Source organism: Anarhichas minor, unplaced genomic scaffold (assembly GCF_050575085.1).
Source record: "Anarhichas minor isolate MPS153535 unplaced genomic scaffold, ASM5057508v1 ptg000021l, whole genome shotgun sequence".
Lineage (NCBI taxonomy): Eukaryota > Metazoa > Chordata > Actinopteri > Perciformes > Anarhichadidae > Anarhichas > Anarhichas minor.
In genome coordinates this window covers 1,754,402-1,780,753 of record NW_027466467.1, presented here as the reverse complement: position 1 = coordinate 1,780,753, position 26,352 = coordinate 1,754,402, and the positions used below count along the sequence as shown (strand labels likewise).

The 26,352-nt window shown below is 42.4% G+C and overlaps 2 protein-coding genes and 1 pseudogene across 3 annotated transcripts; 2 read left to right on the top strand and 1 right to left on the bottom strand.

Annotated features, from left to right (window-relative positions):
• The first annotated feature begins 316 nt into the window (after positions 1-316).
• ppp1r15b (protein phosphatase 1, regulatory subunit 15B) lies at positions 317-7,573 on the top strand. Of its 2 annotated transcripts, XR_012955762.1 has the most exons (3): positions 317-2,982; positions 4,782-5,678; positions 6,201-7,573. XR_012955762.1 is itself a non-coding variant. In XM_076096156.1 (2 exons), exons 1-2 carry the CDS (start codon positions 1,189-1,191, stop codon positions 4,992-4,994), a joined length of 2,007 nt encoding a protein of 668 aa, XP_075952271.1. In that variant the 5' UTR covers positions 317-1,188; the 3' UTR covers positions 4,995-7,573. The 2 variants fall into 2 exon arrangements, 1 of the variants encoding a protein (XP_075952271.1); XM_076096156.1 differs by having other exon boundaries at positions 4,782-7,573.
• Positions 6,162-25,601, top strand: LOC142954874 (transcription factor HES-5-like; annotated as a pseudogene).
• On the bottom strand, positions 15,008-17,800 carry LOC142954872 (zinc-binding protein A33-like). The gene has a single exon (XM_076096157.1). The coding sequence runs from the start codon at positions 17,570-17,572 to the stop codon at positions 16,184-16,186; it is 1,389 nt and encodes a 462-aa protein (XP_075952272.1). The 5' UTR covers positions 17,573-17,800; the 3' UTR covers positions 15,008-16,183.
• Positions 25,602-26,352: the final 751 nt, after the last annotated feature.

The window sequence follows — 26,352 nt, the reverse complement described above, 5'->3', positions numbered from 1 at the left end:
TGTTCTAAAGAAAAAGCATAAACGGATTTTGGATAAAAATAAACTGAACAAACAGCAGGTGGACACATTGATAATTAAATCAAACTTTCTGTCATGCAAATTGTTAAATTTGGAAAAAAATGCATGTTTTGTCACCTGTACAGGTAAATCTAGTGATTTTTTTTGTCATTTCATCAGAAATACAAATACAGTTAAAAATGAAATGTTAAATGTGATATCCTGACCGGCTACTGGGAGCAGAGCTGTGGTCCAGATAAGAGACCATCTGCGTGGGAGGCTCACAGCTGATAAACACATGGCAGCAGTGAAGACATTGGACTCTTTCATTATGTAACCAGCAGCAGCACGTCGGACCAGTAACACCGCGACACTCCCTGGTAATAAAGAACGACGAGGTCTTTGTTGAAGGTCCCTTAAATTTCTGATGAAATCCCTCACTGGAGCGAGAAGACGGACACACGGAAGAAGCGACACGGCGGTTATAAATCATACTTTTATTCGGGGAAAACCTGGATATTATTATATTAACACCGGAAAGAGATAAAAAACTGTCTGAACTGAAGAACGAAGCCAACAAATTGTGGTTTTCTGATAGTATATTTCGAATTTGACGTTACTCTCAGTTAAAGCTAACCGCTAAAGCTAAGTTAGCTTTGTCCTGCTAAAGCTAGTTAGCTTGTCCTGCTAAGCTAACCTGCTAGCATCGCCCGGCTGCCGTTGGAATCCGCAGACCTCCTCCAGCCCGCCCGTCGTCGTCTTCACGGATATTAAAAGCAGATAAACAAGTAAAAAATGTCTCTTCTATCATCGTCACATCGGGACTCATCCACCATGTTTTCTGTCACGAAATTCTCCACCAGAAAGAAGTCCAACCACCACTCTCAGACGAGCGTTAACGCCGCGGAGCGCACCGGTGTCACGGACGTTATTCCCTGGGTTCCCTCTCGCTGCGGAGGTCGGTATGTGTGCCAGTCAGTGTAAAAAACACAATGTTGCACTAAAAAAAACACTTGTATTATACATGGATAATAACTGCTCCTGTTGACCCGGGCTGGAGCCGCTACAAGCCTCCCACAGTTTGACAGCTGTCACATGAACTGCCGCTGAACTGCGTCTGAGATATCTTGTTTTCTCAGGTACGTTAATGTCACATAATTTATATTTTTGCACTTTTGAGTTGAAGAAAAAATGTTGAGAAATATGAGCGGTGAGGGACATTTATCCAGCGGGCAGGGTTCGTCCTCCACGGCCGGGCGTGGAGTCACCTCTCCCGGGTTGGACGGACAGGAAAGCTCGTGGATCGGCCTGCTGCCTCGGGCCGCGATGGCATTTCTGCAACAATATCTCCTGGGAAGACCACCAACCCCGAACCGGTCTGAAACAGGAGCCGGATGGATCAGTGGGGGTTTAAAAACCAGCTTTGTTGACGAGGAAACAGAGTTTTTAAGACTGGACGACATGATGCTGCTCACACAGCACCCGGCTCCTCACCTGACATACCTGCGGTGTCAGCACGAGGGAGCATCCGGTCAACTGGAGCCGAGAGGTAGCAGCACGTTAACGTGGTTGACCACTGATACTCTGCAGGAAATGGGGATTCAAACAACCTCAGAAGAAGAAATGGACTTAAATCTCTGCCAGCAAACCCAGATTGGATACTTGTCTTCTTCTGTCAGGACTTTGTTCAGCCATGTGCTGTTGAGCTCGGTGTCATCTCAGGAAATAAAGCCCCCAGGTGGGGGTAAAAGCAGGACGTGGTGGGGCAGCTTCTGGGTGGGCGAGGAGAGCGACAAAACAAAAGTGCCCGAAACAACAACCGATCCGTTTGGGGGATGGACGCTGGGAGAAAACGCTGGACCGACTGACCTCAAAGAGGTCAACAATGGAGGCCTTCAAACAGTCCAGAACACCGAGAGGTCCACCACGGACCATCGGCTCACCATCAGTAACCACCACCTGAGCTGTTCAGGAGCTGCCGTCGCCTGCAGTGAGGCGGCACTTCTGACCCCAGATCAGGACAATGGTTACTCCAGTCTGGAGGAGGAACACTTCCAGGTTTGTCACCTGAGCGTGGCCAAAGCCCAGAGTGAAGAGCAGCAGCAGCCGGAGGAGGAAGAGGCCGATTCGGCTGAAATTAGTGCCGCCGTCAAGACAGAAATGGAGGAAGAGACCTCTGAGGAGGAAGAAGAGGAAGAGTCCGTGGAGGCTACCGCGCTCACCAACCCAGAGTGCCAAAATAAGGCCATCGCCTTCATCATGGGCTGCCCCTGCAGTGACGACGACAGCAGCAGCCAATCAGATGGGGAGTCCAGTGATGATGATGATGATGATGCTGGCTTTGACAGCGAGGGCTCGTCTGATGAGTCCGACTCGACCGACGACGAAGAAGAAGATGATGACGAAGAGGACGATGAAGACAGCGAGGTGGACTCTGAGGCGGAGCGCCTGTGGAGCTCTCTGTGCCAAAGTGTGGACCCGTACAACCCCAGTAACTTCACCGCCCAGCTGCACACCGTCACTTCCTCCCCGCCCAGGACCATCCCCACCTCCACGCCTCTGTCCTCCGCCCAGTCCACCCCGGCCTCCTCTCCTCCCTCTCTCCCTCCCTCCACCCTCACCTCCTCCTCCCCTCCGTCCGGCAGTGACTTCTGGGACGACTCCACCTCCGCCAGCGAGGTGGACGAAGCTGAAAGCCTCCGCCTGTTGAGCTCCTTCAGCTGCTCCTTGGACCCTTACAGCCCGCTTAACTTCCAGGCAACGCTCAGGACTCAAAGGCCCGTCCAGAAGGCAGGGTCCAGGACCAGGACCACCAGGGCAAAGAAGGAGGCCTCCCAGAGTCCTCCTCGCTTCCTCCGCCATAACCCGGCGTTTCCACCCGAGTACAGGAAAGAGGAGGCTGAGGAGAGGCTGGACAGTGGCTTCTCTGAACCCTCCACCTCCTCCGGCTGCTCCACCTCACAGAGCTGCAGCACGACCAAGAAGGTCAGTTTGTTTGTTTTATTCACAATACTCTGTCTGTCTCTCTCTCTCTATTTCTGTCTCTCTCTCTCTATTTTACTAATACTAATTTAATGTATTTTTAAAATTCAGGATAGTTTCACTTCAAATGAAACCAGACGGGGAAGAAATCAACCAGTTATCTTAAAGGGATCAAAACAAACGCACAACAAAGATGTTTCTTCTAACAAATCGTTACAGAACATTAAGTTTTTCTACAAACTGAGTAAATTAAACATAATGATGATAATCATAAAACAAGGAGTTATTTTTTATATCCGTACTGAACCGTGCTAATGAGCACGGATGTTGAAATACTTGGTTGTGAAATTTCAAAGTCAGAAAATTAAATTTGAACAGTGACATCGTTTTATTTCCTTCCAGCTCATTTAATAATCCTCTGTCTGTCTCTATTGCTGTCTCTCTCTCTCCCTCTCTCTATCTGTGGTTGTTTCTGCTTCCTGCTTCCTGAATTAAGCGTCTCATTTTACTGCAGTGACGCATTTGTTCAAACACGTTGACTGGAACTGAAACACACAAACCAGTTTATTCATCAGGACAAAGTCCCTCAGAGTCTCTGTTGATTAATAAAAATGAATCTGTAATGTTTGATTCTGATGTGTCAGACTGATTTAATTAAATCATAAAACCAGCAAAGTAAATAAGTAAAGCAGCAGATGTTCATACATAATAAGTGTTTACTGTCTGTGGAGGGTCACAAATATAAACATAATCAATAAATTAATTTAATTAATTAATTTAGTACTATCCTGGTCACACCAGCCGTGTTTCCATCAACGTGTTTTAATGTGTATTTTGAAGTATCTGAATATATAAAGCTGTGTAGAAACGGCAACATTCGCTTCCTCAATCAGGTAAAAACAGTTTTAATGCTAATTTTTAAACATATTAAATCAAATAACAACATTAATAATAAAGGGATGTGGTGTTAAAAAATAAATGAAAAATTCAAACTTTTAAAACGCTCCAACAGCCAATCAGAGCAGAGCCACACCTGTTACTGCAGGTTTCCTGTTGTAATAGGAATTAATCAAATACTTATTAAGTAAGTAAAAGTATTCAACATTTTACTTCAGCAAAAGTATTGACATCAAAATATGATTAAAGTAGTAAAAGTACTAATCTTGCAGAATGGCCCATTTTATAATAATATATGTTATAGTGTTGTAGTATTATTGATGCATTAAAGTGTCACTTCAATGTTGCAGGTGGTTAAGGTGGAGCTCATTTTAATTACTTTACTACTGCGTAGTTAAATCTATAGTAATACATCATCATTTATTTGGTATTTATATTTTGTCTTAATAATCTAAATCAGCAAAGACACTTAAGTTATCAAATATATGTAGTGCAGTAAAAATAACAATATTACCCTCTGAGTTAAGTAGAAAGTGGCATAAAATATAAAATACTCAAGTAAAGTACCTCAGTACAGTACTACTACTTGAGTAAATGTACTTAGTTACATTCTTCCACTGGTTCTAAGTTGCAGTGTTTTGGTTTCTGTTTAATTTTAAAGTTTATATTGTGTTGAATGAGCTGAACCAAGATGAAGCTGTTTCATAAAGAGTCAAGTCTGGTTTTAAAACCTGGATGTACATCAAAGACCACACATTCAGAGCAGCATTTAATAAACGTGTATTAAAGTCAAATTGAAACTACGACATCTGTCACAGATTTAAATGGCTTAAATTAAAATATAAATAAATATCCTGGCCTAGTCCTACATTCGATTTTAAACGGGACTCTTCTTCTTGTTTCAGGTCCGTTTCTGTGACGACGTGGAGGAGTTCTTTGCCAGCTGTGGTGAGGAGGAGGATCGGCGGGGTCCCTGGGAGGAGCTGGCCCGGGACCGCTTCCGGTTCCTGAGGCGCTGCCAGGAGGTGGAGCAGAGCATCGCCTTCTGTCTGCAGCCACAGCACCGACACCTGGTGTACCGCCGCCTCGTCTCCGTCCTCTACGTCCAGGACGCCTGAGGACCATCAGTCTGTCTTCTACGTCCAGGATGCCTGAGGACCATCGATCTGTCCTCTAAGTCCAGGACGCCTGAGGACCATCGATCTGTCCTCTACGTCCAGGACGCCTGAGGACCATCGATCTGTCCTCTACGTCGAGGACGCCTGAGGACCATCGATCTGTCCTCTACGTCCAGGAAAACTGAGGGATGATCTGTCCTTGATGTCTGAGCTCAATCTGTCTTTTTCATCCTGGACACCTGAGGACAATTGATTCGTCCTCTACCTCCTGGACAACTGAGGGATGATCTTTCCTCTCTGTCCTTGATATCTGAGCTCAATCTGCCCTCTATGTCTTGGACGCTGGAGGACAATTGATTTGTCCTATATGTCCTAGACAGAGGACAATCAATCTGATCTGTCGTCTACGTCCTGGGACCTTGTAGGTCAACACCTGTCGTATTGAGGAAATGAAAAGCTGCACTTGTTGAGCAGTGAGACACTATAGAGACACAGAGGACATGTGGACAGACTGAGAGCTGCTGGACTCTTTACTGACTGACTTCTTCTTCTCTGTTTTGTTTCTGCAGCTTCGTCTCTGGACTGAAACACGATTCAAAGCCGCTTCATGACCGACTGCTTTAGTAAAGTACTGGCTGGTGTCCTGAAGCGCTTCACTGTTAGAGAAGTCGTCACCGTGTCCTGGTGGGACAGTGTCCTCCTTTTTATTTTTATTTCTGGAGACGGACAGACGTCTAAAAATATCTGCAGCTGTTCTGTTTGTGTAATCATCCAGTTTACATTTTCACTTTTAGTGCTGATGATTAAATCACAGAAACAAGCGGCTGTTTTTATCAGAAAGAAAAGATTAAAAACAGTTTTTCTTATGTATGTAAAACATTATTTAACTCTTCAGACCCCCAGAAATCCATCAAATGAAACAACGTTGTTTTCATTATAGATTTATATTATTAGATAAACTAATTATTCATCATTTATCATCAAAAAATAGTGAAAAATGTCCTCAGAGTCCAGTCTTGTTTTGTTCGACACCGGCAGAAAGTCAGTTCACTAAGATATATATTATATATATTTACATTTGACAGACTGTTAAAAATGGAGTAACCGATCCTCAGACTGGATCCACTAATGGCTGAATTGATTCTAATGATTTCAGCTTAACATGAAACATTAAATTAATTGTTTTATTATTATTGATCTAATCAGCAGCTTCTTTCTGTGACTCGGAGGTACAGTTGAGGACTTCCTGATGACTCGTTCGTCTTCACAGAAGAAGAACCGGATGAAACCAGTCTGAGGACGATTCAGGTGTTTCTTTATAAGCTTCTAGTTTAACTTCAAAGCCAAAGATTTAAAGCTCGTGTGTGAGTGACGGGAGGACGAACTGAAGTGTTTGAATCAGATCGATTTGCATGAATCGATCTCATTAGTGTAGAATAAAGCTCCTCTACCTGCTCCTCCCACTAATCACTGATGATCAATAGTGTTCTTCCTCTAATCAGTATATTAATCTCTGGTATTAACGTTCCTTCACACCTGAAGAATAAGAAGTGTTAATTAACAAAACAGCTGCGCGACAACTTTAAACTTTTAATTATTATTTTAATTCAGAACTAAGACCACGAATGTTGGCAGTAGTATTGATTTGATATAATTTAAACATTTATGGGTTGATTCTAAAGTGAATGCATCATGTCGACTGTGGAGAAAAAAACAAGATCTAAAAAAGTGAATAAAACTAACTTACTAATTTAATCAATTCATTCATATAAAAGGGAGAAAAATGCACCATTATAAATTCTCTGCTCAGATATTCAGTAACAGAAAATCTATTTTTGGGGAACTTGTATTAATAGCATTCTAACGTTGTTCCTCAAATCTGGTCTTTATTAAAAAACTATTTTTTATTGAACTGTTCGCATGAACGTGTTTGCATTTCCTGTAACTCCTTCAGATTAGAAGACCTGTTAAATGCTTTTATTGTGAAGCTACATCAGTAGGAAATGTTCGTATTGCAAACATATTGCCGTTGCGTTACCTCCTTCAGCTTCAACAGATACTGACGTCTTAATTTACATGAAAATCCTTTGGGAGACACTTTTAACCTTAAATACGTGACCTGAAACTGAAAAAAATACAAATGTTTATTTTCATGATCTCCTTTTATCTAAAAAAACAAAAGAGGAACCGACAGTTGGCTTCATTCAACAACTCATCGTTACTTTAAGAGCTGACGTGGATGATATGTTTGAGGTTATTAATGCTGAGTCAGGAGTTAAATAGTCTGTTAATATATATAAAGAAACATGTAGACACGAGGAACGTCTGACACATGTTTGGTGTTTGTCAGCTGATGTTGTCGTGAGGAAGGAAAATTACACATTTTAAATACGTTTTTAAAGGAGTCCAACAGGAGGCGCAGGTGGAAACAGGAGGAATCTTTTGGTGTTTATTTTAGTCTTAAGAAAAGCTTTTTATTTTTCTAATGCTTTGTGTGGTGGGTAACTCATTCTGCGTCATCGTTTCCTCACAACTCGATACGAGCGATTTGAATATTAAATCAATATTTAATGATCACACACTGCCTCCTTATTGCTTTTTTTTCCTCCTACATTTTCACTGACGATCAAGTCTGACGTTCAGTTTACAGATTAAATAGTTTCTAAATGTTGCAGATGTTTAATGTTCCTAACAGATGTGAGGCTGTAGTTTGTCCAGCAGGGGGAGCTGTTCACTCAACCAGAGGAGCTGCAGGAGAGACGGGTAAACACAGCGCCACCTACAGGTCTCACAGGGTTCATCTCTGAGCAACAACATCTCAACATCTAGTTCATGGATTGTGATTAGAATGTGGTGGCTCATTCGTGTTCCCCCGAGGATGAACTGGAATAACTGAGGTGATCATCTGAATGCATCTAATGCTGATGTTTATGACTAAATACCTGTAATAATATTACATATATCAGATATATTTGAGACTTTTCAACCTCGGCTCCCAAAATACTTCTATAATAAAACTGTTTAACCAAAATAATGGACAAAAATGTTTGATCTTACAGCCGTTACAGTATCAAATCTATTATCTATATATATATATATATATATATATATATCTATATATATATATAGATATATATATATATATATATATATAAATAAATAAATAAATTGTATTTTTACTATTTTCCAGCGGTTTGTACATGCTGTTCTCCTGGTTTCCACTAGGGGCTGCTGTATTATTGAGCACTTGATAAATAATCAATGATGTAACCCTGTTTAAAATAAATAAATAGGTAAACAGCAAAAAATTAAACATTTTTAATGTTTTTTTCTATTAATTTAAATCAACCTCATGTAAAGAAACATTTAAAAGGGTTAAAATTATTTTAAATGAATGAACATTTGATAGTTATGATCAGGACTGGAGTGGTGAAAGAGGAAAATAATACAATTACATTTTCAGAGCAACTTCCTTAAAGTGATAAACAACGTTGCTGCAGAGAGAATTCTGCTGCTGATCCATAATATCTGACTTTAATAAAAGGACGATCAGTTGACTCCTTTAATTCCTGTCAGCTCACACGCATGTAAATAATTTATTTGTCATTAATGTCCACTACATGGATGTTGGTCTCAGTTCTCCGTCAGAGTCTCCTCCACAGTCCGGTCCTCCAGCTCCACCAGGCCCTGCAGGTATTTGATGTACCTGATGGCGGCTCTCAGCGTCTCCACCTTGCTGAGGCGCTTGTCGGCGCTCTGACCCGGCAGGTGGTCCCTCAGTTTGGCGTAGCCCTGGTTCACGCACCGCACCCGCTGCCGCTCGCGCTCATTGCGCTTCTGGATGAACGCCGGCTCAAAGGGACACTCGTAGACGCTGAAGTGTCCGTGGTGATGGTGGTGGTGATGGAAGGGGGCCAGGTAGGGGCCCCTCAGAGGGTCCATGCCGGAGGGGTAGAGGAGGAAGGGGACGGAGCCGGACAGAGAGTGCTGAGAGACGCCGCGGTCCTCACGGTGACCAGCAGGGGGAGACACACCGAAGCTCAGGTAAGATGATGGAGAGAAGGCGGAGCTCATCATGTGACCTGCACGGACCACAGACCTGTAAACACACCGCAGACCTGTAAACACACCGCAGACCTGTAAACACAGACCAGTAAACACACCGCGGACCTGTAAACACACCGCAGACCTGTAAACAGAGACCTGTAAACACAGACCAGTAAACACACCGCAGACCTGTAAACACAGACCTGTAAACACACCGCAGACCAATAAACACACCGCAGACCTGTAAACACAGACCTGTAAACACACCGCAGACCAGTAAACACACCGCAGACCTGTAAACACAGACCACTAAACACACCGCGGACCAGTAAACACACCGCGGACCTGTAAACGCACCGCGGACCTGTAAACGCACCGCGGACCTGTAAACACACTACGCACCAGTAAACACAGACCTGCGAACACGGACCTCAGTGAAGCTTCATCCTGCTGACCTGCAGAGACACAAACAGACAGAGAAACAATAGTGTAAATATATACTATATATAAATATTTACACTGCTTTAAAGGTTACAAAGATGATTGTGTCCCCTCAGATGTCTGAGAGGACGACTCTCTGTTTCTGAATGGTCGTTGATGCTTTTAGCTTGTAGAAAATCTTCTAAACTAATAGATGTTATTTATTTTAGTACACAGAGAACAAAACGCTGTACGACGAAGAGACAAAGATCCCTCTGATCAACAGTTCAATGAGAACAGAAGAAATCAAGCTTAGCATCAAAATGTGTGCAAATTTAATTCGCATCAGATTTCTGTTTCAGTGTCAAGTGTTTCTTGACACTGAAACAGAAAGCTGTTCTTTAAACAATAGAAACAGAAGGTTAGTTTATGGTTAGCACTATTTGAATATAAGCTGAACAAAGAAAAACAGACTAAATACATATTTAGAGCCCAGTTGCACCGTTGTGGTTCAATATTGATCGAGGGTCACTGACGCTTTTCTGGACTGGAAAACTAATTTTACTTCAGCCTGATTTTCATGGAATCTGTTGGAAGGGTGGTGCATGAGCCGAGGAGGAACCCGGTGCATGAGCCGAGGAGGAACCCGGTGCATGAGCCGAGGAGGAACCCGGTGCATGAGCCGAGGAGGAACCCGGTGCATGAGCCGAGGAGGAACCCAGCATATTTTGGAGCAGATACGAATCACGGGGCGGATACACACATTTTTTTTCATTTTGATACATTTCGAGAGAGTGCATGGTCCTGGTGAAGGTCTACACTCTCCCGAGTGTCCTTCTACTCTTTTGTGAAGCACTTTGTAGGCGTGGATGTTGAAGTGCTAAATAAATCAAAATGAAAGCTTTTTTTCCCCAAAACAAAAGTCTCTTCCAGAAGAGTTGTGTGACGTCTGTTGATAGTGAGCGACTTGTGTTGAAGCTCAAACTGGTTTTTACCTAAAAGTTAGAAAGTGCCAACTCAATAAAACGTATTTCTATCATTATCTCTGCCAGGAGGATCATGCGATCGGTCGTGTGTATCCGTGAATGAGTGTGCTCCTCTGCGTCTGTCCACGGCTAATCTCTAATTCTGCTGCAGCAAACTGCATAATATTTTTGGTACCCAGTTATGGCTGCATGCTTAAGGACCTCTACTGGTTGCGGTGACTCACACTTTCTCAAAACACCTTTTATTGCCCGTTTTATACTGACTGCTGAGTGCATCGCCGACCCCCAGCCAGAGAAACGGAGTGGCAGAAACATTTTCTTATTGTTTTGGACGGTGTGTTTGGCTAACGGAACCACCAGTACACACACTGCTGAGTACGCTGGCAGACACCTTGAGGTGAGTTTAATTTAGTTTTTGGCAAGATTGTATAAAATGTCTTATACAACAACTTTGAGCCGATTGCCTGTATACATCGCCGCTTGTTTTTGATTTTTAATGAAGTGTGTTTAACGACAAATTGTCGGTTGTATTCAATCAATCAATCGTCATTGAAGACACAAGTGGTGGAGATCTGTCCTCGACTGAGTGCACCTTTCTAGTTATATCCTGTCAGACTTAACTACCTCAGATTCATTAATCAGCTGTTGACGCTTCTCTGTCTGAGTATAAACTGCTTTCACACAGTTAGCAGACAGGAAGTCATCCTACTGATGCAGCTATGTGTCACTATACAGTGTAGGGACTTATTGTAATGTTAGCCACTGAGCTAACTAGCATGCACACTGAACGAAATAATGAGAAATCCAGAGAGTTAAATGTCAGGAGGAGTAAACGGAAGAATAACATCTTCCCAGCTAGCTAGCATGTTAGCGGCTAGCTCTCCAGCTACAGTAGCTCACCAGCTAATTCTGTAAGTCGTCACGATGTCAACGTAGAAACCAGACTTTTATTTTGTGTTCTAATAACGACACCGCTGAAGACTGTGAGATGTGGTTGAAAGCTCCGGGAAAAGCTAATATGTGGACTTTGAGTTTGTACAGTCGAGCCCAAACTTAGTCGCAAATATATTAAAAAACACATTAACTTATTTAGTTATTTATTCACAAATGAGACCAATGTTTTACTTAAAAGTGTTTATACCACAGTGTAGAAATACTCCGTTATAAGTAAAAGCCCTGCATCTAAAATTTTAGAAGTAAAAGAGTAAAAAAGTTAAATCACTCATCATGCAGAATATACTATTTCAGAATAATAAGTGGAATATAAGTATTGATGCATTAATGTTTATTACTTTAATGGTCCAGCTGGTAAAAGTGGAGCTCATTTCAATGACTTTGTACTACTAGTATAGTAGTTTAATAATGCATAATTATTATTATATTAGTTGATATATTTTGTATTAACAGTACAAATGTTCAAAGTAACTAAAGCTGTCAGATAAATGTAGTGGAGTTTAAAAAAGTACAAGTATCAAGTAGCAGAAAAATGAAAATACAGGATACAATATATATATATATATATATATATATATATACATACAATACAGTACAAGTATCTCAGAATTGTACTCAAGTACCTTAAGTAAATGTTCTTTCCCCCGCTGATAGATCGTTGAGTTGATTAAATATATAATTAATAAAAACAGAACAGACATTAAAGACATTAAACAGATTAAAGCAACAAGTGAAAGCTGTAAACAAGCTTATAACAAATCGACCTAATATACAAACATGACCTACAGCTACACACTATATACATATAATATACAAACCACAGTGTGTGTGTGTGTATATGTATGTATGTATGTATGTATATATACAGTATATATGAAATGAGATGCAGTGATGTCTTTGTCTCACCTTCAGATGCTGCTGCAGTGTTTCCTCCCGTCTGAGGCAGCAGGATGAAACGCTGAAGCTTTACCTGGCTTTACTCGCCGAAGCTCCGCCCCTCCAGGTGTGTGACAGGACGTCGGGTAACGAGACAGGACCGAACACGCCGCGTCGTTTCTCGTGAGTATAAAACATTCGATTCTTTGCGTTTGTTAAATGATGGAACATTAAACGCTGCATGATGGAGCCGAGAGGAAACCGATCACTGATTTGTTTGTTAAGAAACAACAACACGAGCTCCCTGTTTACTGTTTTCTTACTGTTTTCAGCATCAGATCAGGTGTGAGTGTAAATCTGCTCTTTGGAGTCATATCTGTTGCTGCAGTCGAAACATCAAAGAGCATCGACGGATAGAAATGAGTGTTTGCAGTTTCCTCTTCCTAAATCCAGTGTTTCCAGATGAAAGACATCAGCGACACACACCCTTCCTGTCAGCCTCTCATCACACAACACACTCTGATGACTGTTTACACACACACACACACACACACACACCTGTAACCTGAGAGTTACCTGCAGTGAACTGAACAGTTCATACGCAACAGTTTCTCTTCGTGTGATTTAAGAGAAAAGACTTCAGAAATCACAACTTCATACACATTTACTGAACTTATTTATGCTCTTCTCTTAATAATAACAACATTTTATTTAAGGAGCATTTTTCAAGACCAGGTAGGTAAATTATTCATCATTCATGTATTTTCAATCACTTCATACCCATAATATAATGCCCACAATATCATGTCCACAACCCAGGAGAACAGGAGGGTCACAATCATCAGTTTGGAGTACCCGGACTTCTTTGAGTCCCTGGGTGGCGTCCTGGAAAGGGCGCCGACTGGGGACTCTAGTGCTGCTGGGGGACTTCAACCTACAACGATGGAGAAACCTGGAAGGGGGGGGGGGTTTAGGAGCACCAGCCTGCCTGATCTGAGTCGCGTCCAAAGGGGCCAGCTGAGGTGGTTCTGGCATATGATCAGGATGCCTTCTGGGCGCCTCCTTTTTTTTTCTTTTTTTTTTTATGAGGTTTTTCCGGGGACGTCCAACTGGTAGGATGGTAAGAGGCCCCGGGGTAGACCCAGAACACGCTGGAGGGACTTTATATCTCGTCTGGCCTCGATTGAAGTCCACAATATTGTGACCACAATATAAAATACTGAAAAATAAATAACTTAAATGTGCTTTGTAATGGTATTTTTTATGTAATATATGTATTTTTACTTACTTAGTATATATTCCTATTCAGTATATTGTATTCATGCGTAAATACTTTTGCTCTGACCTTTGTTGAACTGCACCACCATGTCTCTGTGGTGCAAAAGAAGGATTCTCTCTTGCCTGTTCACATAGATAACTAACTGTGTTTTGAGAATGTTGTATGAGAATGTTCCAGTGCCAAAGCCTTCGGGCCACTTGTTTTGGTTGCTGGCCGTTTGTTTTCACTTGTTGTTCCATCAGTCTGAGACCCAAAGTCTGAGACTGAAATGTCTGTAACATTGGCCATCGGCCCCCACCTTTGCTCATTCGGTATAAAGAAAGCTTGTTCACTTTTTTCGAGGTTCTTTCGTCCTCACTGAGACTGTACGCATTCTGATGTGATGATTGAACCTTTTCTGCGCAGAAAATGAATATACAGAAGGGAACCTCTGGTCTTTGGTATTCTTTGGTATGCATCAAAAGACTCATGCAAAGCGGGTACGGGGTATATTTTTTTCCACGACAGCTTCCAATACCTTCAACGTTATTTTAAATCACATGGACACTCATCAAAACACTCACCTGCTGTTCAAAATAAAAGTAGACTAAACATAAACCTCAAGTTCATATCATCTGATTAACTGTATGATATGAACATAATGAGCAACAAAACATAAACATCGTATCAACCTGTGACTTCTTTGAAGATGAGTCTTATTTCTTCCCATTAACACACACACTGAACAACAACACTAATCTTGTCAGACTGTCACTCAGTCTTCAAAAGCTGAGACCAGGAAGTGGTCACATGTTTGGTCTGTTTTTAACTTTAAAAGGTGAAGTCAGAGTGACATCATCAGTCAACACCTGCAGACTGAAAAAACACACAAACACACACACACACAAAGCTGCAGCTACTTGAGAGGCAAGAGACTGAATACTACTGTGTGTCTGTCTGTGTGAACATCCATCAACCAAACTGTCAAACGAGTCTCAACAAACTGCAATGATATCCACAGGCCAACAAGCTAACACGCTAACAGGCTAACAAGCTAACGTGTGTGTTCCTGCAGGAGGAAGCTGTGGAGTGTGTGTGTGTGTGTGTGTGTGTGTGTGTGTGAGATAAGGGCGTGCACATGCAGGAGTGTGTTCAGCGTGTTGTTTTAATGTAACATCAAAGATGAAGCTGAAACTCAACATGCAGAGACTTGAAGAATCCAACATGTCCGCTCTCATTGTTACTGAAGTTAACTACCTGCTCCATTTCTTTATTTTACTCAACTGTAAACACAAGTAGTTATAATATTAATATTGTCGTTCCAGAGCTCTGTGTTGGCTGCTTCTGTTGCTTATTTGTATTTTATTAGTTAAAAATATGAGTTAAACATTGAAGCAGGAGACAAATAAATGAGATGAAATATGAAAAGAAGACAAATACTATCCTCTAATAACAACAAACTAATACCAATGAAAGGTTTTACACGTTTATTTAAAAGATGTGTTTACATTTCAAAGACAGAATAAAGAAATATAATTGTTTAATTATTTAACCATTGACACTGAGTTTAAAACAATTTAACATACTTAAATAAACAAATATGTGATTTTATACTGTAATATAATGAATTTATGTTTCTCTATAAATTACAGATTTAGCCGATAGATGATTCAATCATTTTTAACAAAATCCCAAAATGCTGCCGTCAAAGACAAAGACAGCAAACAGAGAGCTGCAGATGACGTATTTTTGTAGTCCGACTCCGGAAGTTCCCTCGACTAAAAGTCAAAGCAGTTATTGATAAACTCCTCAAGTCTTTATTTGGATCCCATCACCTTCTGCAAAGAGGTTCCTGAGGTCTACATCTCTTTCCCCACATCCTCGATTCCTTTCCTCGCCTCCTCTCCTTGTGTCTTAGTCCGGCCCAGGGGAGACGGGAGCGGAGGAGGCGAGGAAGAGATGCAAGGAGAGAGGAGTCGAGGCAACAGATCTTCATGTAATTATTACATCGCTGCCTCGGAGCGTAATGTTGTTATGAACAGTTACATTTGTAGAGTCCCGCCATGTTAGAGATTATTCCAGCTGTGTTCAACGTCTCTATTGTTTGTTTACGTTCCTCAAAGGATGCACCGATGTCTCCTCGCTCACAGCTCCTCCAGCAGGCCTCCTCCGTCCTCGAGGTGCTTTTTAGGAACTAGGACGTCCTTCAAGACGGAGCGCTGAGATCAATATCTGGGTCACACGCCGGAGGACAGAGGAGACGAGGAGACAAGGAGACGAGGAAGCTTAAAATCTGGGAATGAGAGACTCCTGGTCTTCATGGCTCCAAACACATGAATCAAAATAATCAAGAAATGAACAATTTCAAATGAAACAGTTTAGAAAAAAAAATAAAAGAACCAAAACATAAAGATCAGAAACTAAGTGAAACATTTTTACATATGAAAAGGTTTACAATAGAAACAAAAAGCTAATTGTTGAACTAATTAAAAACAAAAATAAAATAAAAACAAACAATAAGTGAAAGAAAACTCAACATGTTTTAAGTAATGAGACACCAGGAGGACAGGTTCATCTTAACAGGTTAAATTCAGGGACTTTTCACTTTTAAGGAATAAAGATCGTAAATATATTCATCCTCTTCATCTCTAACTGCTCTGTTCCACTGTTACACAGACCTTCCGTGGTGATGTCTTCACTTTATCTACAGTGCTAATGAATGGAAACATCCTCTCAGTGAAAGTGTGTGTGAAGGTGTGTATGTGTGTGTTAGTATCAGGATCAAAGAACGACAGCTTTCCTCTGTTCCAGTCCAGATTCACTCTGATCCTCTGGAGCTTCTTCTGCACTAAGAGATCAGTGTCTGGAGCTGATGGTGAACCTGCTAAGTATTTATCTTCATAGAACCATATTGTCCATAATCCAGACTCTATGTCTCCTTTCCTCTGGACAGACTCTGCTAACACACCCAGTAACCAGCCTGTACTGTCTCCTACCTCGACATCCCAGCTGTGAGTCCCTGAGTTAAATCCCTCAGAGCCCAGAACAGACAAGTCTACATCAAACCTCTCTGGATTATCAGGAAGCTGCTGTATCTCTCCTCGTCTCACACTGGTCAGATCTTCAGACAGGATGAGTTCTGGATGAGCAGTGTTTGGGTCCAGAATCACAGGAGTGTAGGAGACCAGGTCCTTCATCTTGTTCCAGATGTTGAAGGTCAGGTTGCCTAGGTGTTTGGCCTCGTCTATCAGAGCTCCTGAGAGCAGCTGTGGATCCTCCAGCAGGGGGCGCTGCTGGACTCTTTCCACTGCAGCCTTGTAGTTGTTCAGGAATGAGACGTCTTCAGCTCTCAGCTCGTCCTCTGTGGCTCTGACTGTGTCTGAAAGAGCTGCTATCTCTCTGCTCAGAGCCTCCATCTTCTCCTTCATCATCTGACTCTTCTGCTCCTCTTCCTCCCTCAGTGCAGCCATCCTGGCCTCCTCTTCCTCCTCTAGAAACTGGTGAAGCTTCTTAAACTGCTCCTTAATCTGCCTCTCTGTGTGTCGGGCCTGGACCTTCATGTGTTCTGCTGTTTGATCAGACTTCACTTTAACTTCTTCATAAACCTTTAACTTCTCCTTTAAGGGCTCCAGAGTTTCCTGAAGGTTCTTCTTGTGTTGTCGAGCAGCTTCATCGATGGGTCTGAATCTGTGGTCGCTGTGTTTTTCTGAATCTCTGCAGACGACACACACTGGCTGCTGATGGTCTAGACAGAAGAGTTTGAGTTTCTCAGAGTGCAGACTGCAGAGAGGCTCTGAAGCTCTCTGATCTCTCTCCAGTAAGAAGGACTCACACAGGTTCTTTAAAACCAGACTAACAGGTGGATCTGACCTTGAAGATCTTCTATTACAAACTGGACACTCCTGAGTTGGTTTCTCTCTCCACCAGCTCTTCAGACAGTCTTTACAGAAGCTGTGGCTACATGACAGAACAACAGGATCTCTAAAGACTTCATGACAGACCGGACAGCAGAGACCCTCCTCTGATCTGGAAGCCATTTTGTCTCTGAGTGAAGCTGAAAACACAGCAGACAGCACGTTAAAACAGGAAGTCAGTTTCTCTGCTGCATAAAGTTGCCTCAGTTACTTTCACTCTGAGTGTTTAAATATTTTTTTCAGTCAGCAGCAGGAAGAAGTACTTCAGTACATCAGTACATTAGTACTACAGTACATTAGTACTGCAGTACTCTAGTACTTGTACCTGTAACTGTCCTCAGTTGAAGTCACAGCTTTGTAATGAAGGTAAATCTTACCGTCTGTCTGTCGGTGAGTCTCTTCTCACTGAGAACTGAACAGTAACAAACTGTTTCCTGTTTGTCTCAGATGATGTCATGTAAGGGGCGGAGCTCTCTCAGCCCTCTGATGTGTTTCATCTTAAAAGGGAACAGATGATAAATATGATGAATAAGATCCATCACTCTGCTCTGAGATCACGTCTTTATGTCAACTTAACTTTAACGGAACAAACACAAAGAAAACACGACCAGAGTAAATTCATGTTCACTGTTTCTGTCAGTTTTTACTTTGTTTGTTTTAAATCATGTTAAAGAGTTGTATTCATCTTCTATTTATTCACATCGTGTTTAATGGAGGCGCAGCTCGCTCCCTTAAAACCCAGAGTCTCTTCTGGTCTAGCGTCTCTTAATAGTGAGAACGTCTTAAAGCTTCTGTTGCTGCACACAAGCTGCTCTGGGCCAAAGGGACGACGACCTCAAGCCGGTCCTTTAGTTGGTAGCTGTCGGGTAGCTCCCTGTGGGGGTCCTGAGCTTCCAGCGCTGCATCAGGAGAACTGGGATTCAACCAGTGGGTTCCTGTCAGGCGGCAACCTCCAGGTCTTAAAGCTGCATTCTCTCTACTGTCCACCAGGGGGCGACTCCTCTGGTTGTATAGAAGTCTATGAGAAAATGACTCTACTTCTCTCTTGATTTATTACCTCAGTAAACATTGTAAACATGAGTTTATGGTCTCAATCTCTAGTTTCAAGTCTTCTTCAATACAGAATGATGTTCATTTAGTAATTTATGGTCCATTTAGAGTCAAACAGACCATAAAGCAGGGTATGCTTTAGGGCGGGGCTTACTGTGATTGACAGGTCTCTACCAGAGACGTATACGGCGTCTCTACGTCACTCCTCCTCAGTCCAAATATGGTCACTTCTGTTCACTGGTTGCAAAAAACAACGATGACAATGTCCCTAATCCAAGATGGCGACAGCCAAAACGCCGAACTCGAGTCTTCAAAGCCTCCGTCCACAAACAATTGGGTGACGTCTCGACGTCTTCGTCCACTTCTCATATACAGTCTATGGTTCCTGCACTGCACTGTGACCAGCCATCAGTACCGGGACATCCCGATCCTTCTGGTCCTTTGCGAGGACCGGTTGGGTTCTCGGGATGGCTTTTATGTGGTGGCTCACGTTTCATGAATGCCTAGTCAGTGACGTACCTCTGCAAACAGCTTGGAGTCAAAGTTCTGGCAAAGTGACTGAAGAACCCTCCAGTCAGTGCTTCTACCACTGTCTCAGTCTCTTGGTGTGGCAGTGCATGGGCCTCTGGTCACTTTGTAAGATAATCCATGGCTACAGTTGGCCCTAGTTAACAGAGCTAAGGATGTCTTTTGGTAACTGGTCCATGGAGTCCAGACCTTGTGTAAAAATGTTCATTTGAGTAAATATTTTGCAGTTTACAGGATATTCAACCTTTTGTTTCTTTATAATACATTCATTCCTTAACTTGTTTCTTTACAGGTCTTGAACAAAGTCAATAAAGTAGTCCATGAATATGAGATATGAGTTTACAGATAATTTCAATCCCTCCTTTTCATTGTGGAGGTTAATTTATGGCTTTTTGTCGGACACACCTAGTCTATGGTCATATCTATGAGTTACAGTCCTCTGGCGTTTAGGAGAATAATACAACGAACAGCACAGAGAGTATAAACGCCTCCGTTCATGCTCGGAGCTCGCTCACCATCTTCGGAGGCTCGTGTTTTGCACTGTAGCAAAGCGATATATTATTATTATTTTTTATTATTATATCATATTATTATTATATCGTATTGTATTGTATAAATCTGGAAAATAAATAAAAATAAAATTAAGTAAAATAATGTCCAATATATAAAAATAAACCTCTCCGATGTAGAAATATAAATTTGCAGAAAATGGAAGTACTCTTGTAAAGTACAAGTACGACACTGACTTTAACAATATTTGATCAATAATGTATTATTTTGTTTGTGTGTGTGTGTGTGTGTGTGTGTGTGTGTGTGTTTACACTGGCCCCAGCTTATCTCCCTCCATCTGTCTGTGGGTGTGTTGGCTGTCTGTTTCCCAGTGTCACTCCTCTGAGCTCCCACAGCTCCCAGCACGAGGGCTGAGCGTGCCCCCAGTCAGCCCAGTCTCACGCCCTCCTCGCTGTCTGTGGAGCCACGGAGACACGCGTGTTCCCACACTTCTGCCTCACGCACACACAAAGGAAGTGTGTCTGTTCCCACAATGCCCCTGGGCGGCTCTGAGGAGGGTGGTTCTCCAGCTGGGTCCAGAACTACACTCAGACCACAGTATGTTGTATTTTTATTGACCTGAAATATGTTTAATTATTTTATGAATATTGACGTAACACTTTATTTTATGAGTCCTGCAACTTTTTAACAATTTACACAGAAGAGTCCCAGAAAGCAAAACTGTAAGACTTTTTAAAATAATATTTGTTTTATTCAATTAGAAAAAACAGGGGAGAGGAAATTAAAATGGTAAGAATTCATATTAATAATCAAAATAAAATTCTGAATAAGAATAAAATACAAAAGAGCAGATCAAGAGAAAGAAAATCAAAAACAATTGGTAGAATAAAAATGTTCATTATACAGAAAAGTTTGTTTTATATAATGTCTGAAAAAAGTGGAAAAATATCACAGCTGACATATTTAAATAAATCATTTTATTACAGGATTATTATACAAGATAAAATAATAATATATTTGTATTTATATATACATATAAAAAAGTTATTTCAGAAGGTTCAGTGAGTTGAATTTCGCGGTTTTTGATTTCCAGAAACCAAACTACATTTATAATTTAAACTTTATTTCCTACCCATATTCAATAAATAAATAATAATAATAAATGCATGTTGCGTTGACCTGCTTTATTCTCAAGATAATTACAACAAAATATGTTTTATTCATCACACTGTTTTAAAAGAATTCACCACATTAGAAACATATATTTTATTATTTTTATTTTATTGTGTATTTTATATCTTTTAACGTTCCGATGATGAGTTTTAATAAATTCAATGAGAACTCGGACAGCGAACCGTCCTCACGCCTCGGAAACATTCCCAGGGAACATTTTCTGCATCTCTTTGACCTCCGACCTCCCACCTGTCCCGCGAGACGGACACTCAACTCAACCCCATTGTCCCGGAGCCACCGAGCCTCCTGATTGGCCGAGAGGCTGCAGAATGAGGTTCATAAATACGGAGCGGAGCAGCAGACGTGAACAGAGACCCGGGGAGCCGAGAGGAAGAAGACTCGACACACCGGACTTCACGCGACATCACTGGAACACATCAGGAGATGGCTCAGTATCTGGACCTGGATCTGCAGGACAGCATGAAGGAGCAGCTGTTCAGGTGAGTCCAGGATCTGTCTTTAGATGGAGAGGCAATGTTAAAGTCACACACCTTCCTACTGGAGCGTCGGTGTTAACGGAGCCTTCGTGTGTGTGTGTGTGTGTGTGTGTGTGTGTGTGTGTGTGTGTGTGTGTGTGTCCTAGGTGTAAACTCCACCTGTTGGAGAAGAAGTGCAGCGGTGGGTTGGAGAAGCTGAAGGCTCTGATTGGAGAACACCTGCAGAACGGGACCCCCGTGTCGGACCTCCTGGACAGAACCGCGTCCTTCCTCACACTGAGGAAAGCTCTGCTGTCACACAGCGGATACTCCAGATACTCCAGAGACCTTTTACGTCTGTTTCCTGACTCAGAAGAAGACGTGGCTCCACGCTTTTAATGACCACGTGAAGAAGAAGAAGAAGAAGTGAAACTCTTGTAGTTCCTTCAATGAGCTACAACAGGTTTATATATTTATATATAACGTGGTGATGACGTGCACCATCTTTTTCCGTTTACTGGAAATCTGCACATCTTCTGAATGCATTATATGCATTAAAATAAGCAGTTCCACTGCTGTAGAATCCTTTTAAAACATGTGTGACGGGCCTTTTATATTCTGCTGTGACATCAACACACTGCACTTGGTGCAATGTCTGATTGTTGTTACACAGTTCTGCTGTATTATATATGGAACAAAAGTTTACTTTCAGGCCTGGAATAGAAGCGTAAAAGGCCTCGGCTGCATGACACGTGAGTGCTGGACACTTAACGTTGTATTATTAAAACTTCGATCCAGCTGGTATTTGTACTTTCTAGGTACTTTGTTAACCCTTTGATTGAAAAATTTAACTATTACTCTCAATACAAATAACCAGTAAATGACCAGTTTTCAGAGACAGTTAGCAGGTGAAGTGATCTGACTAAATGCTGTCAGACGTTTTATTTTTTACAGAAAACCTTTTCATGTTTTCTGCTGTCAGACATTTACATTTCTTCACGTTTGAACAGAGCAAAAAACAAATCTGGGTAAATAATAAAAAATTTAAATCAAACTCCGTCTGTTCAGAAAATGAGACATTAAAGGATCAACAGTAAAACTTCTGCCTGAACTGTTCAGAAAGTCAAAGACTATAATTATTATGTATAAAAGCAGCATGTTTATATTTTATTCTGTGTGGTGCTAATGTTTGTGTTACTGACAACTTTAATTTAGTTTGGCTTTGTTCTCAGATGTCTTTTTCTTTCTTTTATAATCTATACTTTCATCAGAGGTGGAGGAAATACTCAGATCCTTTATCGCAGTAAAAGTACTAATACCATACTGTGAAAGTACTCTGTTACTAGTAAAAGTCCTGCATGTAAATTTTTCCTTCAGTTATATGTCTTTATAATCAGGTAAATGTAAAACTGTGAGACTGTGCTACTATTTTATATATATATATATATATATATATATATATATATATATATATATATATATATATATATATATATATATATATACACACACAATAGTGCATTAATGGAAAAGCAGATTTTCATGATGGATTAATCTGCTGATTATTTTCTCCATTAATCGATTGATTGTTCAGTTTGTAAAAATAGGGCAAATAGTGAGAAATGAGATGAAGAATAAACATGAGAATATTTTATATAGAATCAACATGAACACGTTGATGTTATCACGCCTTTACAAAAGGCAACATGGCGTCTCTCTCTCTTCTTTAAAATGTGCAAATGTTGCACAGCTGAGCGTCTGCCTCCAGCACGCGCGCAAACACACACACAGCTGAGCGTGCAACCTGCTGCGTCACGCGCGGCAGAGACACGTGTCTCAGCGTGTCCGTTAAAACGATCATCACTTGAGCGTGTCCGACCTACCAAGGCCTCCACAGAGAGCCGTGCCACCGAGACGACGACCGGGAGGCTGGCCGCTTCCTCGCCGCGCAGTCCGTCGGCCCCTCTCCCCGGACATGTGCCTCTGCAGCGCGGCTCTCTGGAGCACGTAGAAGCGCATCATGTCCTCCCTCTGGCGTGCAGCGACAGGTGCCGCAGGGCGTCCTGCTGATAAAGAAGAAGAAGAAACACATTCAATTTAATTAAGAAGAATAAGTCTTAAAAGGAGTTTCACACCTAACTATTCCAGATGTGTCACCTTGTTGGAGCTGCTGAGGTCCACAGGTGTCTCTTCCGGTCTGGTCTGAGTCACAGGAGCCATGTAGGATGTGTTCAGACGCGTGTCCTCGTGGTCCACATGTGGGACTGCAGTATTTATAAGTTCCGGGTGGGGCTCCGTGTGCGTGCACCTCACACCTGAGACTTTCCCACAGTCCGCAGCCATAAAGCCCCGACTACAAACAGCCTCCTGTTTGCTCCTCCTCCTCCTCTTCATCCTCGTGTTCACACAGAAGTGTGCCGAGGTTTTTCCCCAACTGATCTTCACACTGAGAGGAAACAACTAGACAACCTGCACCTCAGAATTCAAAGACAAAGTGTCACAATAATGTGAACATAAACATAAGAAATACCACGTCAAACATTTTCATGTTTATGAATGTAATACTTCAAAAACATCAGTCAAAGATAAAAAAAACAGGGTTTCTTGTTATAAAGATGCAATTAAACACCACGTGCAGCGGAGGTTTCTGTTTATAATGTGATAATAAATGTTATTTCCTGCAGAGCGCGTGTCTGGACAGGATGGAAGAAGCGTCTCGCGCACACGTCTTCAAGGACTCGCAGCTTCACACACCGAGCCACGTGACACATCCACGCGCCACCCCCCCCCCCCCCCCCACACACACAAACGCACACAATGTTTGATGGCAACAAGTCATCATGTAAACATCATTCAGTGAGTCAACAACAAACAGCAACACCGGAAAATGTATTATTTATTACAGATGTTTTTATCACGTTTTATTTGAAGTCCATTTAATATTTACGACAGCTTGACTTTTGGTATTTCTATTTTCAACATATTCATTCAGTTTGTGATTCTTTACAAAGTACACACACTAAAAAACAGCATATAAATAGGATCACCTCCGAATATCAAACAGCTGCTGCTGTATCTCACTTTTATTTCCTGTCATTCACTTCACGTTTAGTTGTATTAAACAAACAACGAGCAGCCGTCTTCAGTGTGTCCTCTGATTGTTCCGTCTCATCTCTGACACTTCTAATATTTGTTTTGTTCACCTGTACAGAGCTCGTGAACTGACCTGGTGTCAGTGTGTTTTTATCTTTCCGTGTTTAGTGGCCCCTCATCGGGCGGCTGTCAGCAGCCTGATCCCATCAGACAGCAGGAAGGTTCCCAGGTAGTAAAAAGAGGCAGTGAGGCCGGTTAACCAGGAGATAATTGATAACCCCCCCCCCCCCCTCCCCCCCCCCCCCTATTGTTGGGTGGGCCTCGCCCCACCAGCCTCAGAGTGTGGGAAAGCTAATCCTGCCCGGGACTCATGGCTTTGTGATGCTAATGTTGCTCCTATAAATAGAGGAGGGGCTCCTCGGGGTCCACATCACTGCTCGCTCTGCTCTCGAACCAACAAATGGCTCCGAGCAACACCAGAGACTCTCCATCTCAATGCCGTCCACCAGAGACAAACACAAAGTAAGTCCTGCTTCTCTTCAGTCCGATGGCACTTCATATATTTTTTGTTTCTTCTCTCTGCGGCTCTTCTGACCCAGCTCCCCCTCCTCATTGTTCTGTCCCCCCTAACAGCTGAGGAAGCCGGCGGTGAGAAGATGCGCAGAAGATCGCATCAACGGCTGCATCGAGCAGCTCAAGGTCTTGCTGGAGGAGGAGTTCCACGAGCGGGACCCCAACGCCAAGCTGGAGAAGGCCGACGTCCTGGAGATGACGGTGGGGTTCCTGAAGCGGCAGCTGAGGCTGCGTCCTCGGGTCTCGGTCGATCACGTGGCGGCCCCACGGTGACGGCTACTCCAGCTGCTGGGAGGACACGCTGCACTTCCTCTCCACCGGCTCCCCGGAGGAGGCGACACCTCCGCTGCGTCTCCGGTACACGCATGACGCGCCGGCCCTCTCCACGCACGGCCACGTCCAGGCTGCAGCGAAGCCGCCGCCGCCGCCCGGCACCGACAGGGCGGTGTGGAGGCCCTGGTAGTGGAGCTGCATCAACACCCGGATGGACGTTCACCATCTCCAAGCCCCGTATGGAATATTTCTATCTCTCCACTGTTTGAGTTCCTCCTCTGAGGAGCTGCTGAGTGTTTACAAAGTGAAACCTGTTGGACTCCTGTGGAGTCGACTTCATGGTACTGAATCAATGTGCTGCATAATGTGGTGTTTTATCTTCCATGTGAAGTCTGACTGTCACCTTTTATAAAGGAATTAAATACATTCTGTTATTGACACTAAATATGTGAATAAATTCATATTCGATCTTTAAATCGTTGACTTGCTGTCATTTTTTATTCATGCTCATCACATAAACAACTTGTTTAACAGCTGATGGAGGGTCATAACAAATGTTTGAGTCTCTTCATGTATGAAATGTATTTAATGTGAGTCCACACATATATTTATAAATTAAATCGTAGGAAAATAATAGAAACAAAACAGATCAGATCGTTGATGATTATATATGAAAATATGGATTTGATCACACTTTAATTAATTCATTAATTTATCAATTATTGAATCAACCCCTTGTGTGTTACAGTTAGTCAGCAGTTATTAACACTCTCATATACATGTATACATTTATATACATATATACATATATGAGATGTATGAAAATGTGCAGGTCGCTGCAAGTGCAAAAAAATAAATGATATATATTAACAAGTTAAAGAGAAGCCAGAATTGTGAGTATTTCCTTCTCCTCTTTTAAACCTCCTTTGTTATTATCGTGTGCTTGACTGTGCTGCCCGGATGAACGTGTGATAATCTCGTGTGTATATTTAGAGCAGACTAAACGGACTGCGTGCCGTCACACGTGCAGCAGCCGTGAGACAGAGCGGGGGGGGGGGGGGGGGGGGGATGGGGTGGGCTGGGGGGGGGGGGGGGGGGGGTCGTGGGGGGTAACCTGACCCTCCCCCCAGATGCTGAGCTGGCCGCCTCCCCCTGTGTGGAGTCTGCCTCTGCACAGCTTTCCCACACTCCCCGGTACAAAGGAAGTGTGCCGTGTTAAATTGCCCC

Excerpts from the sequence above, each read along its gene's own strand:
- ppp1r15b (XM_076096156.1), top strand. The coding sequence starts at position 1,189 with ATGTTGAGAAATATGAGCGGTGAGGGACATTTATCCAGCGGGCAGGGT. Across the intron at positions 2,983-4,781 it reads GCTGCAGCACGACCAAGAAG|GTCCGTTTCTGTGACGACGT; the intron begins GTCAGTTTGTTT and ends TTCTTGTTTCAG.
- LOC142954872 (XM_076096157.1), bottom strand. The coding sequence starts at position 17,572 with ATGGCTTCCAGATCAGAGGAGGGTCTCTGCTGTCCGGTCTGTCATGAA.